Here is a 17,489-nt window from a genome sequence, read left to right as displayed (position 1 = left end):
CCTGTTTTTAAAATTTTAAAAGTTTAATAGTAATAAAATGGTAGTAAAAATAGCAATATAATTAGAATAATAAAAATTTTGGACGATTTGGATTAGGACAATATGAGGCAATAGAAACAAAGAGTTACGGACATCCGGGTACCTCTTTCTGGGCAAAATAAGCCCAAAAAAGGACACCCGTTAACAGAGGATTAACCCTTAAAAGCAATAGCCTGCTGCATATTCATACACCTCATACATGATGCAGAAATTCCATTCAAACAAAGGATGGTCAGTGTCAACTTCTTCCTCTTAATCCTAATGGATTCTTCATGGGTGAGCAAGGTGGGAAGAAGTTCATTTCTTCTGATAAGAGAACAATAAATTCTTTTTCTCTGAAAGATTTAGGTGTCCTGTGGCTGCTATCTCGGTGCGAGTCCTTTCTTTAAAAAAAGTATCTTACATAGCATAGTTTCTATTTTAACATTATGTTATAACCTAAAATTGTATTTAACACACTACTAAAAAAAATAATACAGCATAACTTTCTAACATAACACATATAATATTCATTTTAATATTTGCGAAAAGCCAATCATAAAATATGCATTTTTCACACCTGGAAAGGTGAGCACTGTCCCATCTCCTGCAGCTGACTGCAGTACTTCACACACCAGTGTCACCTGTGGAAGGCCTGACCTGCAGAAGCCACCTCACTTTCCCTCCATGTGGAGCTGTCCTGCCTGACCCACCTCTCCAAACAGTGTGAACAGCATCCACTGCAAGGTGCTGGGGGAGTTCTGATGTTCCTGCAGCTCTGGCTGCTCTTCTGGGACAACACTTGCCAAGAACTGCCGTTCATGCTCCTGGACAATGAGGATTTCTGTGAGATTTAGGAAATGCCAACTGGCTTACAGGCAAAAATGTTTTGCCTGTGGTTGGCTGGAGATGGTGTAGGGCTCAGGAGATAGCTTTGGACTGCAGAATGGACAGAAACACAGCCTGCAAGGGAGCCCTTTGCTCTCCCACATCAGACAAGTTTCCATGGCATCCCCCTGTCAGCTTCCCAGAGGTTACCCATCCCTCTATGCCAAAATGCTATGTTGAAGAGGAGTTGTGCCACTCTGTCACACATCACGTCTCAAAGCCAATCACACATACCCCAAGCCAGACCCCTTGAGTGCCAGAAAGCACTTCCACATTCCTGCAAAGCTCTTATGAGTTAAGGTCTCAGCACACATATCCCATTTCTGCCGTACCTAAATCCTTTGAGGGGAAGCTTGTAGTTAAACTCCAAACAAATTGATACCTCATCTTAGGAGAGTGTCTCGGGAGTTATGGCAGTTCTTCCATGGTCTCCCTACACACACCAAGTGTTGTTACTTCAGGGTATGCAATTCCTACATAAATTCTTCCTTAAAACAAAACAAGTGTTGCACAGCAGCTCGGTGCATGGACAAAAAGCAGGGTTTGGCTGAGCAGCCGCGGGTGCAGGCAGCAGAAAAAGCCGCGTGGTGGCGATATGCTCGTGGAAGTGCCGCATTCCAGGGCTATAAAATCTCCCAGGAAACATTACAGGCGCTGTCGTCGTCTCCACGTTTTCTACAGATAAGAGCAGATCAGGCCTGGTGGTGTACCCGAGGAAGGTGGCTATGAAGGGACACCCTGAGATGCTCAAGGCCTGATGTTCCAGCTGGCAAACGGTCATGGCAGGCAGAAGGTGGTTTAATGGCATCTTAATTGCAAGTTTCACTGCATTAGGGACTTAGATGGCTTTCACCAGCTGGATCTTCCAACAGTGCTGCAGTCCTGCTAAATAAAAAGCCAGCACACAGGTCAAAATTCTTTGCAATGAAACAGTAATCTCTTAGTATTGCAGATTATTTGGGATGCACAATTAGCTCAAAATGACTAATTACAACAGCAATTTTTTTACATTAAAGGAATTACAATTCAATTTCTAAAACCATTTATAACCTAGGCTGTTCTTTCTTAACAATTGCCACACCTGGAGTGCTGCATCCAGCTCTGGGGTCATGAGCACAGGAAGGACATTGACCTGTTGGAACAAGTCCAGAAGAGGAACACCAAGTTGATCAGAGGGCTGGAGCATCTCCCCGTCAAGGAAAGGAGGAGAGAATTTGGATTGTTCAGCCTGGAAAAGAGAAGGCTTCAGGGTGACTAAAATGCAGCCTTCCAGCACCTGAAGGGAGCCAACAAGAGAGCTGGAGAGTGGCTTCAAAGTGAGAGTAGGTTTAGATTAGTTTTTAGAAAGAAATTGGTCACTGTGAGGGTGGTGAGGCGCTGGAGCAGGTTGCCCAGAGAAGCGGTGGATGCCCCATGCCTGGAAGTGTTCAAGAGTGGATTGGATGAAACAGAGCAACTCAGTCTAGTGAAAGGTGTCCCTGCCCATGGCAGGGGGTTTGGAACTAGATGGTCTTTAAGCTCCCTTCCAACCAATATGTTACATAAACATATGGGAAAATAAAATCTGCACCCTGCAATTAATTTAAAGTGATGGAAAAAAAGGATACATTTAAGTTTATAATTTTGTTTATGCTGTTTTTTCCTTGGTTTGAGCTGTGAAAATAGGAGCCATCAGTTTTATTTGGTGGAAAACACCATGGATCTAAGATGAAATATATAGTTCTGCGTGTCTCAACCCACGCAAACACATGTGCAGCTCAACAGGGATTATCGTGCTTCCCAGAAACACTGCCTGGTCTGGCAGAGCATCTCAAATATGATTGATCACTGGCACACATAATGGCTGCTGTTCATTTACCTTGCCACACACTGTACAGTGTCCTACTGCTTTCAACCAGACATTGTTCCTGATAAGCCTTATTGCAAGCACTTCAGGTAACTGCAAATCAAAAGGGGGAAAAATCAAAAGGAAAAAAAAAAGAAAGCGCTGTGTAGTTTCAGCTGAGAAAAGCAGTATTAGGCCTCGCCATAGTGGCTGAGGTCATTGTATGCCACCTCAAAGTCCCGAAAAGACAGGATCATGAAAGTGACAGCTTAGGAGAGTGTCTTGGGACTCAGGGCAGTTCCTCTCTATACACAAACTGTTGCTGTTTCAGGATACACAATTCCTAAACAAATCCTTTAAAACAAAACAAAAAAAACCCCCAACAACAAAATCGCCCAACTAGAAGAAAAATAAACAGACATACATCTAAAAAAAAACCCAAGAAAATAAAAAAAAAATTGGTTTTAATTCATAAATTCGGTAGCATCCTGCTCAGTAAGCTGAAACACAGCCCAGCCCCAGCTTAAACAGAGCCCAGCCCCGCCGCCCCCCCGCCGCCTGCCCGGCCCTCGCCTTCCCTGGGGCCGCGGCGGGGCCGCGCCGCCTCCATCGCCGCCTCTTTCGGGGCACAGGCGGCGGGGCCGCTCGGGCGGGCGGCGGCTCCGGTGAGCGGGGGCAGCGGGCGGGGGCCGGCGGGGCGGGGGCGTTGGCGGCCGGCCCGGCGGTTCCCGCGGACAGGCCCCGCGCACAGGCCGGGATGCGCGGCGGGCTCGGGATGCGCGGCCCCGGGAAGCCGCGGCTGCGGTGCGGCCGCCCGGGAGAGGCGCCGGGCCCGGGGCGGGCGGGCTCTGCCAGCGCGGGCCTCCGCCGAACGCAGGCCGGGGCTTCCCGCTCCAAACGGGCGGGTGTTGGCGGAGCGGGAGTGCCCAGCCTTCCTCCCTGAGGAGGGCTGGAGCTCTCCCGTGCGCTCCCGCCGGCAGCACGTATGACAGCGGCGGCGAGCCCTGCCGCTGCCCTGCCGCTGCTGCCGCCCCGTGCCGGCCTGCTGTGACCTTGGGGAGCCGAGCTACGGCCTGCCCACGCGACTATTGCAAGGAGCAGCGCTGCCTTCTGCGTGCATCTCAGTCTTTGGAGACTGCATGGGCAGAGAGAAACATCTGGGGCTGAAATAACATCCGGACTCTGCAGGACCTGTTACACTAACCAATGCTTCTGTATTTCCAGGTTTGAGGTTTGGATTTGCTTTGGAAGTCACAGAGAGTTCTACCAACCTCGTTCTACCGACATTCAACTTTTAATATAGTAGTATTATTACAAACAGGAAAAAAAGGTATGTACTAATATAATACTAATTTAATTTTGACTAAGACTTAAATCTTCTGAAAGTGACACTGGGCTGATATGGATCAGACAACTAAACTTCCTTGTCTCTTAAAAGGTCCATATTTTTATAGGCATATACTTTTTTCCTTCTGCTGCCAAGTTTTCTGTGGGTGATCTGGCATATGCTCCCTTTGAGGACTGGCACAAATCGATAAGCACTCAGCATGATGAAAGCAGTGTACATTTTACTGAACGCAGGAAATTGTTGCTTTCTAGTAATTCCTTTCATTCAAAGTCTGTCTCAATGATTTTTTTCTGAGCAAAACTCAGAGTGCAGTGTGAACACTAATGAGACATATAGGATAACCAAGCATAATTTGGCCTTGGAGCTTCCATGTTGAAGTAACAAGTGGTGTGCCATGCTGTCAGTAACAAAACAGTTCAAATCTGTTATGAAATTACTTGTGTTAGTGCCATTTATTGCAAGAGCAATGTTTTATTTTGTTTTAAACTCATTTAAATTTATGCAAGAGATTGGATGGGTGAAGGCACTAAGTGACACTATTTGGCCTACTGGTGAATTTTTCTAATGTTCAAGAATAATAAATCTGTTTAGAGACAGGCTTTCTTAAAGCCTTGGTTGTATCCAAGTGTCTATGTTTCTTGTACGAAGGATGTGGTTTATACAATGTGTCTTTCTATGATTTTTTCAAGGTAGCCTACTGGGAATTATGTTTCCCATTCAAATTATTCCAAAATATATTTTGGGAGGTAACAGGCTTCAAAAGAAGCATTACAGTAGATAGAGGAGTGAAAATTGTTCTGTTTACTGATGTACTGTGCTTGAAGACAGGCTTAAAAGCCAGTGAGGCACTAATTCACATATGTATTTGTGTGGGTTTTAAGACTCATGCAGCTTTTTGACAGCACTGCCAGACAGCAGCACAGTTCTGAAACAGTGGGAGCTCTTTGGCTGAGTTGTTTTACCCCAGATAAATAAGCTTGTTTTAACTGCTTGCCCAGTGAAAGTATCTTGATGAAAACTTGAGAACTGAATTCATTTGAATGTTTTATTTCAAAGTGTCATATTTGTCTGCTTTCCAGCTGCCTTCCTGAGAGATGAGGTGTTATTCTTATTTATAATATTCTGTTGTGGGGGGGACTTGCACTAGGAACATGACAGCCAGACACAATTCAAGATGTTCATATTCATTCCCTTTCTACTCCTCTTCTGAAAGCCACCCAGTGTATCATCATGGGTAGAGTTTTCTTAGCTGTTCTTCACCACGAGGAGAGCAGATTCTGTTTTGCTTTATAGGTGAGGAGCTGAGACAAGCATGAAGTATTCCAGCCTTAGACACATGAGGGAAGACTATGCGTCTATAATCAATATAAAAGTAACCTTCAGCACTGTTCCCTGGATGTACTCTTTAGCTTTCATTTGAGAGATCCAGGGAGATAAGAAGCTGAAAAGCCCAAGTAAGCTGAAGCTAGGCAGTGATACTCCAGGAGATCTGCCCAATGCAGCAAAATCAGTCAAAATACAAGTATGCTAAGTCTCGTTCGTGAGCACAACCATTTTCTGTCTCTAAATGGAAGAGTGGATCTGAGGGCATTCCTGTAATGCTATTGCCTGTCAAGTTATTGTAAACTGTGTATGTTTTATCTTTCTCTTCCCTCAGGAGACAAGTATCTCCATACCTAACAGGAAACGGGAGACTTTGCTCTGAAATAATTGATAAACAAGTGTGAAACATGAGGATCAACTCTGCTGTTCAGGCTGCTATTGACCTCACAGCAGGTGCTGCAGGTAATGCTTAATTGCACAAAACTTCTGAGAGACAGGTTTAATGCCTTTGACAAATATAAAAACAGTTTGCATTTGCTATAAAAAGCCTCACCCTCTGTGTTTTAAGGGTATAAGAAGAAGCAGTGACCTCAGCCAGTGTTGTAACTGTATCACTATTGCTCCTCCCTGGCGAAACCCCTGCCACACAGTGAGGAAGACCTAACACTTTTCTCAGACTAATCGTTTTCTATAAGCAGGTTTAAGTTCTGCTTACATGAGTTTATGAATCAGTCAGAGTATCAGCAGAGTTTTGCAAGGAAGTCAGTGTGTAGTTGATTCAGGTGCTGCTTTTGTCACAGGAACCATCCCTATGTGAAAGGGACAAAAGGCTACCTGAAGGGTTTCTGGCTCAGACAACATCCTGGTGTGAATCTCTAAAACCTGTGAAGCTCAGTAGTAGAACTGATGATGAATTCGCATAACTGACTTCCACTTCAGTCTACTCTGTGCTGTAAAATTTTGCTGGACCAGTTGTGTGGAAATGGTTGCACTTTCTCACTGATATTGCCATGTTGGTAATGTCTGTGGCTCAGGGATGCAATTTTGAACTCTGCCAGGGAAAAGGGGTCTTTTTGACACTTCTAACCTAACAGTGGTTATATGGAAAAGGTGGAAGATTTGTCTTATTTACTTTTGTAACTAGTTTAGACAATGTTAGTGATCTTTTTTTCTTTCCCACATAATAAATATTGCAGACAATCCTTTCATGGCAATGTTAATGCTGTGAATATGGCAGTATTAATGGTGTTAAGTGCATTCCATGGTAGTTATTGCAGTCATTTGTCAGAGTGGAGGTTAACAGTGCAATGAGAAAGAAGGGGTAACAGCACAGGTCCAGTGTGGCAATCTCTGCACTCTTTAGAAAATGTAATTAAGTAAGCAAACAGCTTGTTCCTCCAGAAAATGCATAACCTGATTTTACCTTCCTCTCCAGATACAGTCTTGACTAGCTGATAAGCAATGACATACTGAGGCAAGCAAATTCTGGACAAGAATAAATAAGTCATTTGGCTGTCTGTGGTCACAGTCCTTCGCCTAGGATCTAAGCTACCTCTAATACCTTCTTTGATTCAGTTGGACTCTTTTCCCCACCACTGCCACATTATTAGGACCACACTTGTCTGAATGTTCAAACAGATTTGAATTTTTGGGTTTCTGGTTTGTTTTAATTTTGTAGTTGGGTTGGGTTTTTTGTGACTCTTTACTGCTGGCTGGAAATTTTTTTTTCTCAATATTTCAGATTATAACTAGGACTCTTGGCCTTCATCTTGAGGCTTACAAAATTCATTGTTGCCGCTTACTAGGCTTTTTGAGCCAACTCCATTAACAGCCTTTTTGGAACAGCCATTCTGTCAGCTCCAAATTTTTCAGCTTTACATTTTCAAGAAGATTCCTGGTTTCCCTGGACATCTTCCAACAGCCATTATTTTATTACAGGAACCTAGCATTTGTCCTGTAGATTAATATCTACCTGACTTCCCTGCAAATAACACTGGCTGAGCCTTCCCAGCTCCGTTTTTCATTTGAAGCTTACATGGGTGTTACTGGTCTGAGCCAGCTACTTTTCTCCTTGGTTATCCTTCCAGAGCAGGAAACTCTTCGTGCTTCCTTGCATGATTTGCTCTGAAGCTCTTAATGATCCATCTGGTTGGGAAGGAGGTTTTAAGGCAGCTAGATCCTGAGTTTCTCTCAAAGGCCTCGAGTACCTCTTTGCAGAGAAGCAAGAACAATGTTATACAAATGTGTTTGCAAAGAGTAAAATGGACTGCTAATAACACTAGTTAAACAAATACTTACTCTTCTCCCCACTTAAAAGAAAAATAACTGATCTTAATTGGATGCACAAAATTGTTTCCACTTCAGTTGCTTTCCTATCTGTATTTACAGATAATTTAAGGTATGTGCATGTCAATTGTGCTTTGGTTAAAGATCAGCTTCTGTTTTAGTAAAGTTCTCTCTTGCTAAAAAACAAAACCATGAACCCTATATAAGGTACACCTTTCATGTGTTTCCTGTCAAATATCTGCTTCTATAGATTGCTATCGCTGTACACTGTTTCTTACTGAAAAAGTGTAACATCAGCTCTTCCTGCAGACTACAGAATTGAGTTAGATCTTGCAGAAGAACACTGCACTGTGAGATAAATGGTTATTGATGACATTGATGGAAATATCACACAAGTTTTCAGGGTATTGACCTTGCAGTTCAGTTTGGAAAAGATAACATGTTGAGAAACTTTGCCCTTTTGCCCTTTTTCAGCTTACACTTGACACTTCCAGTCTCTGGAAAGAAATGTGCTTAACAGCCACCTGGAGTTTTGAAGTAAAGGGTTTGAATCTTTGGTTATCAATTTATTATGTATGATCAGTTTAGCACTCTCAGCAGTGCTCCTCTTGTCCTGGAGGAATCACTTGATTACTAATCTTTCAGAGTTGAGATTTTTTTTGTTATTATTGGAATGTAAAATCAGAGATGCCTTCTGAACCACTGCATTAATGGGCAAAGGAAAATGTTATTTAACTCATTGACACAAGTGACTTGATTGCAGAACAATACCTCTAATTCAGTACAAGTTTCTGGAAGTGAGCTGATTCATTTAGATGCTTGCTTTTCATGAGATAAAAAAATATTTAATAAGAATCGTGATGTTACTGCTCCTTTGCCGGATTTTTTTTCTTAAGATAACTAAATTCACCAGTGACAATTGACGCCATTGTGCTAAAATCAGTGCACTTGTCGTTTCCTACAGGGAATTAATTAATCTTTGCTTTCTGTGTGATTTTCCTAAGACTGGTGCTCCAGCATAGGTATTGCAGTTGTGATAACCTTCAGCCATTGTTAACTTCCACTGCTTGCCTAGGTGGGACAGCCTGTGTGGTGACTGGCCAGCCCTTTGACACTGCAAAGGTGAAGATGCAGACGTTCCCCAACATGTACAAAGGACTTGTTGACTGTTTTGTCAAAACCTATAAGCAAGTGGGATTTCGAGGCTTCTACAAGGGAACCTCACCAGCACTTGTAGCCAACATTGCAGAGAACTCCGTTCTGTTCATGTGCTATGGATTTTGCCAACAAATTGTGAGAAGAATTGTTGGAGTAGACAGGAAAACAAAGCTCAGGTTAGTAATAAATATCTGGTTTGTATTTTAAAATAAGTATATAAAATTTCATGTAATTGCTATTTACCAATACTGTACTGTCAGGTGCAAGTGAGGTCCCAGGCTCTCCTCTGACAGTGTACAGTGTAGTAAATTTTGGAATATAGGCCTTAGTGTGACAATATAGTGTCTAATATAACAGAGCCATCTACTGCTCTAATCAGTGACTAATCAGTCACTGCAGCTGGCTGGTTTAGATGATCACAGCTTAACTGGAGTATTCAAGGCCTGGAACATTTTTACCAATAGGATGGAGCATTTCAACACCTGAAAGTTTGTATTGCTTTAATATCTAGGTTGTTCTGATTTTGCATGGGAGGTAGTGGCTTTTCTTACAAGGAGGCATACTAAGGGAGAAGGGCACTTTTCTAATATTGTCTTGCTTTTAAAAATGTATTTATTTAAGGTTCAAAAGCTTCCTCACTCTACAAACCCCTTACCTTTTCCTACCCATTAAAATGTAGGAGATAGGCCTACCAGCTGTATGTTTCACTTCTTCACTGTCTTTTGTGATCATGCTGAGAAGTAGACCACAGATGTGCAGATGTCCTAGGATCATCTCACATGACTGAGGCACCATGGTCATGCTGGATGTAGGGAAGGTAGTGCAGGAAACTTTGAAACAGTATATTGGTGTACTACTATGTCTTTAGAGTTGGATACAGAATGGGAATGTGCGTATGTAGCAATAGCAAGCACCTTTGGCATCTGACAATCATTTCCTTGGTCAGGTTTTGGTGCTTTTCAGATCCAAGATGGCTCTTTAATGCCTTGTTGATTCAAGGTCAAATAGTGTGACTGCAGAACTGTTCTAGGACAAAACATTAAAGAATTTAAGTTTACTTGGAAGATTGTCCCTTGGTGTTGTTTCCTTATTCTCTTCATCTGGATCGTTGTGGGGGCACCTTATGAGGCACAGAGAATTGTATTGACATGGTCTTCAGCAGAGCCCTGATGAGAACATGTGGTCTGTGCAGGACATCCCCACCCATTGTTACTGTACTGTTACACCTTCAGAAAAGGACAAACTATAAAACATTTTTCAGTTAAAGGAATACATATCACCAATGTATAAGTCACAATGAAAAGAGATGAAGAGAGAAATGCTAAATTCTGTTTATCTTTTAACATATGCTTAGTTTAACCAACAGATTTCATCATAAAGTCTAAAGTGAGACAACAAATTGGAAAGAGAAGTGCTAAATTCCATTTGCTGCTCTGCAGGCAGTTCCTGATATCTTCCACTTTGAAAATTCTCACTACTGCCATATCTGAATGTCATGAGCTTTGATTCATGTCATAACTTAAGTTTTGTGATGCTTCAAGGTGAAAAATTGTAGCTTTAATCTCTCATACTACAGATGAATCAGACTGCTGGGCACAAAGCAAGCATGTCCCTTGGATGGAAAGAATTTCTCTGCTGCAGTGAGATGAGTCTCAGCTGCGCTGACTCCCCAGTTCTGAATGAGGAGCTCCACTTCTATGCTATTATGCAGCTCCTGTCCAAAACACCAGTGTCTGTAGGAGCCTGGTTAAAATGCATCATAAAGCAGTGTTGCCCTCAAGTATTAGCCTTTTGAGTCCTGGCAGTTTAGCAGCCCAGAATCTGTGGTATGTGTAAAATCACCACAAAATAAGCCTCAGTTTTGGAACACTGAGTCACTGCAGATGATAGTACTGTCTTGTTTGGTGATGTGATTTATATTTGTGCTGTCTCTGATTCACATGGTTGCATTCATCACAGCACAGCCATACAAAGATTACACTGATCCATTGTGCCTGCTTTCAGTTTTCTAGCATCCTCCACTGAAAGCCTTTATAAATACTGGTAAGGTGAATTTGAAAATACTGACATCTATCTATATGAGGTGATTATTGCTCCTATTCTCTTTGGGGAAGTAATAAGTAACCAAAAGTTTCTCAGTAAAACAAGTCTGTGAAAATCTTCATAAATGCTATTAAATCTTCTCTTCCTGGCTTTTACTCTGCTCCAATTACTGAAGTATAGCAAAAAGGTTAGAGGTTGCAACATATCTCTTTGGTGTCAAAAGGGTGTCTTTCAGTTGTATAAGAATATGGGATGAGCTAGGTTTTTCCTCCCTCTGGTTCGAGTAACTGCTCTTTGCCCTTAAGAATCTTTCCCCCAAGACTGCCAGTTTTTCTTGATGGTATTTAGGGTACAGGTGCAGGAAACTGATTGCTGTTACAGTGGCTCCACTGCACTGAAGGTCAGTGCCCAAATACCTTCTGCAGTTTCTTTCTTGCAGTGATCTACAGAATGCTGCTGCAGGCTCCTTTGCCTCTGCTTTTGCCACCCTTGTCCTCTGTCCCACAGAGCTGGTGAAGTGCCGGCTACAGGCCATGCATGAAATGCAGTTGTCAGGAAAGATAATCCAGGGACACAAGTAAGTATATACCCAGCTCAATATTCCTGAAATCTTTCCTTGTGTATTATTTCTTCAAATCCTGTACTGGCTCAGTGTCACATTTATAGTGCACTGCTAACCAGAGAAGAGTTGTGGCTGGGAGGGTCACAGCCTGCTGACCTTCTGGGTGATGGTAAAGCTGGATGCCAGTGAAGGGCTCCCAGCAGGATCTTGCTCTAAGTCTTACATGAATTCAATTGTTTGCACAATAGGTCTCACCATTAATTGTTGCTGCAGTTGCCTATTGGTCTGTAACTTCTCATTATCTAGCTAATAAGTATCACTAACTGGGTCAACCTCTCTCAGTACAGTTTGGTCAGTAGTGAAGGGTGTTATCCAAAAGGATGGTCCCCTTGGATTTTATCGTGGCCTGTCAAGCACTTTGCTGCGGGAAGTACCAGGCTATTTTTTCTTCTTTGGAGGGTATGAACTGAGCCGGACATTCTTTGCCTCTGGGAGATCAAAAGATGAATTAGGTATGGTGCCTTTTTACAGGTGGGTTTTAGCATGCTGTCATGGGGGACATAAAGGGGGGCATATCTTCTCTGAAGATATACTAATAATGTTGTGAAATACATGCAAATGAAGGAAATGAGGCATATTGAGGGCTAAATATGCCTCATTTCCTTCATTCCTAAATATGGGAGGCTGCATCTTATATATACACAGTAATAAATTATTGAAGTGACCATTTTCATCCTGCTTCATCCTGCAATGAAGCAGGATGTATCATAAATACAGAAATAACACAGTGAGCTAACACTACAAAACTGCTGAAATATCTGACCCCACAGTGTAACACAACTCTGAACTATTTCATTTCAGCTGCCATTCAGAGTGATTTTGAAGGATTTAGCTGCATTCTCTTGAACAGTGTATTCAAGTATATGCTGAACTGCATGCTGACCATTAGATGTAGTTACAATGATAGTAAGAGAACACTGAGATTGAAAATTAGAAGGGAAAAAACCATGGTGATGCCAGAATAAAGATTGCCTGTCTCCTGTTAAAAGACTGAACCAGTCTTGCTTGGAGTCAGGATTTCAGCTGCATGCATTTTGGACATGTAACAAAACGTTTACAAACATCTGATCAGAAATAGAAAATCAGAGTGCATCATGAAAGAAATGACTGATTACAAAATAATTCTACCAAATTCTCTATATATGATTAGTAACACTATATGATGTTTCTCTAAACCATTTCACAGTTAACCTTGGAAAGTGATTACAAGTGTTAAAAAAGTGAATTTAGTTAATACAATCAAAATTGAATTTTGAGTTATAGTTTTTTTAACACTGCCAATAATCTAAGAGGCACTCTTTATAATCTTTGAGTTTCTAGTTGACTTGAAATTTACCAGTGGCTTGAAGTTGACTTAAAGGTTAATGAGAGAACAACAACTGCTCTTTTGTCATAAGCAGCTTCCTCTGTTCCCTTTGAATCCTGTAGATGAAGTAATATTATATTTGTGTTAGTGAATATTGTGGTGTATAAAAATGTATTTCTTAACTTTTAGGTCCCATCCCTTTGTTACTAAGTGGAGGTTTTGGAGGCAGCTGTCTGTGGATTGCTGTGTATCCTGTGGACTGTGTCAAATCTAGAATTCAGGTTCTTTCAATGGCTGGAAAACAGGCAGGCTTTATGGGAACTTTTGTAACTGTTGTGAGAACTGAAGGTGAGTATCCAAGCAGATCAACTCAATCTATAGGGCTTCAGACTGAAATCTACACCCTCCAATACCCAAAATCATTTAAGAAACCTAGTCCAGTGATAGTGTATTAGAGACATACAATAACTGTTTCTAGCAAACGAATATCTATCTCATGTAGTGTGGAAAGCTTGGATTCTAGAAACTGAGACCTAATTCATCTTCCCTGCCTCTTGGTTCAGGAGATGACACACTTAAACCTACCAGAAGCTCACTATGCCTTAAAAGCAGATAAAGAAATGGGCTCTATTACTTGTGACCAAACCTATACACGATAACTGAAGGCACTATGTAAGATTCATGCAGAAGATATCTTCACCTCTAGAAGTTAATATATGGTTGAGGATTGATTTATCAAACAGCCCTATCCAGCCTGGAAACTTGAGGCATCTACCTCAGCATCTCCTCTCTGGAAAAGGCCTGTGTCAGGCACTTTGGAAGAGGGTGAATATACATGAGAGAATATACACGGCAGCAGACATGAATCCTGGCCCCATTGCTAGGTAGGATACTCATCAGAACTGGAGTCTGACCTGGGGCACGGCTCTAACATAGTCTTGCTGGCCCCTTGCCAGCTGTGGTACAGCCACTGTCACGTTATCTCAGCTGGCCAAGACCTTGTCATACCTGAAGTAAGCATCTAGCATAAGCCCTTACATGGCTAAACTCCTGTTACAACATTAGATACTCCCATATCAATATCCAGTACCACTGCAATCAGTAGCTACACCAGTGAGTTCAGCTCTCTGTGTTCATGCTCCTCTAAGCAGAAGCATTGCTTCAGTATCCTTCACAGGTAAGAGCAGAGTGGTTGATGCAGACAGCCACTTCAATAAATGGCTAACTGGCTCTGGTTTCATTTCTAGGCGTGCTTGCCTTGTATTCTGGACTAACACCAACTATGATCCGTGCATTCGTGGCCAACGGGGCGCTGTTCCTTGCCTACGAGTACAGCAGGAAACTTCTGATGAAACAAATAGATTCTTACTGATACCGCCTGGCAGATGAAGAAGAAGAGATTGCTCAAGGGTCATTTAAATAAATGATGAAAAACACATAGATCACATGATGGTCTGAGCAGAACCAAATCAGCGACCTAATTTTAGGAACTCGACTCCAGTTTAAGATTTGTAATCTTTTAAAATCAGGTGATTTTATGGAGGTGTGTATATATTGCTTGAATTGCACAAGCAGAACTATCTTCCTCTTACAGATTCTGCACTAGGTACACTGCATGTCATAAATGTCTTTCCTGACCCGTACTGGTGCTAAAAATATTTACATTGACCTGTGGGGTCTAATGTAACATGCAAGAGTAGGTTGTGAGTTGTCTACAGCAAAGCACTGGTTTTAAAACTGTGCTGCAATTGTGACCTTTTGCAGTTGTTGCTGATGTCTGACTCAAAATAACATCAATTCTTGTCTAATCTTGTTGAGTATAGATGACTTGGACATACTCCTCACCCAGACCTTTTCTTCCCTAGCTACACCCCTGTTCTGCTCTGTCTCCCTGCTGCTCTGTGACTTGCTAAGGTCATGGAAGAGGGTGTCTGACTTACATACTCTATCCCAGTGAATGGGTTTATAAAAGTAGGAAACATTCACCCCTTACCTTATATGGGACTTAGAGCCCAAGATATGCCGACATTTTTGATAAAAGAAGCACAGTAACAACATTAAGGAGGCTATGCTGCATTCCATTGTTTCCTAAATCCTTTCAAGAAGTGCTGGAGTATGCTAAGCACCACTTAACAACGTAAGGGACACTGCTGAAAATAGCTGCTGCCTCTGAGTATGTAATTCTAACTTTGTGCAGACTCCCATTTAGATCACCTTGGCATAAATAAGGTCACATGCTGGAAGGACAGGAAGCTGAAGAGGAACACAAAGCCAGAAGTGAGTTGTTAACTGACACCATGGTCTCTGACATAGCAGTCTTACTGGGGCTGGAGTCTTACCACTTGCTGTGCCTCTTCAGCTCAGTGGAAAGAGCTCAGCTATATGACTGGATAGCTTGTATCACCTTCAGGCCTGGAGGGCATGGCCTGCTTGGTCATGTTATTTGATTAAACATGCAGTTAGTCAGTACTACCCAAAATGAAGCAGTGACACCTCTTTCCAGATGCCCCTTTTGTTCTTCAAATAGAATGCTCTTTCTGTAAGCATGTTCTGCTTTGTAAGAAGCAGCTACTGCCTTATCCTGGAATAAGTCAAGCAGGTCTTAGAACAGCACAAATTTGTCCTAAGTTGTACAGAGATGCTGCCTGGGTGCTCTAACTGCAGCCCACCAGCGTGGGGGCAGTGGGGGGCACAGACAGAGCCCTCTAATTCACTGAGATCACCACAACTACATGGAGATGAGCAGCTTGTCACAGCAGCAACCACATTTGTCAGAGATAGAGCTGGAACAACCTAGTTTTGCATGTTACAGCTTCCCTTTCAGATCCCAGAAACAGGAACAAGCTTTAGGCATAGATGAAATCACCTCAATACCTGCTGCCTCTTGCAGTGGAGCCAGGGTGCACTTAAACTGGCTCATTCCTTGCATTGTTGCAGCCTCTTTGATGGAAGGTGGTTGCTCCAGTTCCACAAAATCTTGCTCCTCCAGCCTCCAAGTGCAGAAAGAACAATTCATCTCCCTTTCATATACCATGAGAAAAGGCAGTTAAAGCAGGGCATGGCTGAAGATTCTTCAGTGTCTATTGCACCAATACAGCTTGACTGACTGGTACAATAGGGGCAGCACTACTCTGAATTGCCAGTACTTTAAAAGGAATTTATACCAAATGTTTAAATGATTCAGGTAGGAGGATGAGGCTTTAAGAGTTGTTAGACTTCCCCTTCTTTTCAAAGTTGTCTAGCTAAGATAAATAGTATATTTGTACATGTTTCTAATAGTTATGAAAAGGTGAGGACAGACTCCACCTCAGTGAAATACTTCAATCTATTTCTTAGATTTGTCTTTGCTTTCATTTTTTAAAGCTCATGGTTGCAGTTTTTAATACAAAAATTGAAGCTTCAAGAGAAGCAGGGTATTTAAAACAACCTACAGCAAGAAACTGGTGGCATTTTTGAGAGCTTACCTTCTGAAGTTGATGTAAGCAGTAATTTTTCCATTCAGAGCTGCTTAAGCTGTACATGTGTATCAGTTGTTCAGCTAAAAACTTCATGAAGTTGGTATAAAAATTCACAGAAATAAAGTTTCATTTGATTAACTGAGTACTTGATGATTGTTTATGCTATTTAACAAGCTCATATAGCCGAGAAACAAAAAGGTTGAATTCAGCATCACCTCCTTTCTGGAATGAAAGAAAAAGACTTTATACAATCAATGAACACATAAAGCCCTCAAAACTGAGGGGAGGGGGGCAGCTAGAGTAAGGTGCTGTAAAAAACCTGCTGATTTTACATCTATGGAAAATGAAACCCATACTTCAGCACTTGGCCTGTTGCTTTGTAAGTACCAAAGTCAGTTCTAGTATTAATGTTCACCTCAAATTTCAAGTTGCTAGATTACCATGATACAGGCTGTCAGGTTTTCTGTCAGAAGAATGCTGGGAATCCAGCACAGGTCACCTAAATTCCACAAATATAAGGGACAAATATCCACTACCCTGTGAAGGTCAGTGCAGCAGGGAGGCAGGGCCTATTGTTACCCTCTTCTGAGCAGTGGTGCCTGGATCTCCCAAGAAGAAAACACAGTATATCCCTTGTACAGCTATTTTGTTCCTCATTGCTGCTTTCACATTGGTTTTTACTTAACTGCATGTGCTTCAGCTGAGAAAATCTGACTTGCTGCTACAGCCTCTGCTGCTGCTGTCTGAGCAAACTGGCTTACTCCCTAAGCAGGACGATGGGTCACCTTAGGTGCCCTGCCAACTATATGACAGGGCATCCTAGGACAGTGGACAGATATCCAATTGCCTGAGCTAAGCCAAAATGAACTTGGGCATCAGCCACTTGGAGCTGCAATGAAGGGCAGCCTTTTTTAGCCCCTAGGCACATTCATGTGGACACTGAGGTAAATACATAGCAATAGCAGAAGTTGAGCTCACACATGATATACTTCATAGTACATAACTCCCTTCAAGTGAGCACAGGGAGGTATGTAACCTCTCTGCTTATTTCATTAACTGGAAAGTTATGTCATTTCCCTTGCACTTTTTGGTTCCCAGGAAGAAAAAGAATAATGAAGCAGCAGGCCTAAGAAGCTAACACCTCAACACATTTCACACAAATGAAGGCACAGTCTCCACAGAAGAGCTGCACTGCTGAAAATAGTTGGAAATAG

At 42.2% G+C, this 17,489-nt stretch overlaps 1 protein-coding gene and 1 long non-coding RNA gene across 4 annotated transcripts; one reads left to right on the top strand and one right to left on the bottom strand.

Annotated features, from left to right (window-relative positions):
* Positions 1-8: 8 nt before the first annotated feature.
* LOC143693357 (uncharacterized) lies at positions 9-3,552 on the bottom strand. The gene is made up of 3 exons (XR_013180940.1): positions 2,765-3,552; positions 1,988-2,134; positions 9-1,791 (listed from the first exon to the last, which is right to left on the bottom strand). It is a non-coding gene; the product is annotated as an uncharacterized LOC143693357 (long non-coding RNA).
* SLC25A15 (solute carrier family 25 member 15) lies at positions 3,260-16,417 on the top strand. 3 transcript variants are annotated; one of them, XM_077173746.1, is made up of 8 exons: positions 3,260-3,396; positions 3,956-4,061; positions 5,737-5,864; positions 8,764-9,022; positions 11,329-11,466; positions 11,794-11,963; positions 13,007-13,165; positions 14,065-16,417. In XM_077173746.1, exons 3-8 carry the CDS (start codon positions 5,810-5,812, stop codon positions 14,187-14,189), a joined length of 906 nt encoding a protein of 301 aa, XP_077029861.1. In that variant the 5' UTR covers positions 3,260-3,396; positions 3,956-4,061; positions 5,737-5,809; the 3' UTR covers positions 14,190-16,417. The 3 variants fall into 3 exon arrangements, with proteins under 3 accessions (XP_077029861.1, XP_077029862.1, XP_054510945.2); XM_077173747.1 differs by lacking the exon at positions 3,260-3,396 and adding an exon at positions 3,432-3,535; XM_054654970.2 differs by lacking the exon at positions 3,260-3,396 and having other exon boundaries at positions 3,652-4,061.
* Positions 16,418-17,489: the final 1,072 nt, after the last annotated feature.

The sequence above is a fragment of the Agelaius phoeniceus genome, chromosome 2 (assembly GCF_051311805.1).
Source record: "Agelaius phoeniceus isolate bAgePho1 chromosome 2, bAgePho1.hap1, whole genome shotgun sequence".
In the NCBI taxonomy this organism is placed as follows: domain Eukaryota; kingdom Metazoa; phylum Chordata; class Aves; order Passeriformes; family Icteridae; genus Agelaius; species Agelaius phoeniceus.
Note: the sequence above shows the minus strand (reverse complement) of the source record. Positions and strands in the feature narration are given on the sequence as shown.

Coding starts and splice junctions, on each gene's coding strand:
- SLC25A15 (XM_077173746.1), top strand. CDS start 5,810: ATGAGGATCAACTCTGCTGTTCAGGCTGCTATTGACCTCACAGCAGGT. Junction 9,023..11,328: donor GACAGGAAAACAAAGCTCAG/GTTAGTAATAAA, acceptor TCTTTCTTGCAG/TGATCTACAGAATGCTGCTG. Junction 11,964..13,006: donor GAGATCAAAAGATGAATTAG/GTATGGTGCCTT, acceptor CTTAACTTTTAG/GTCCCATCCCTTTGTTACTA.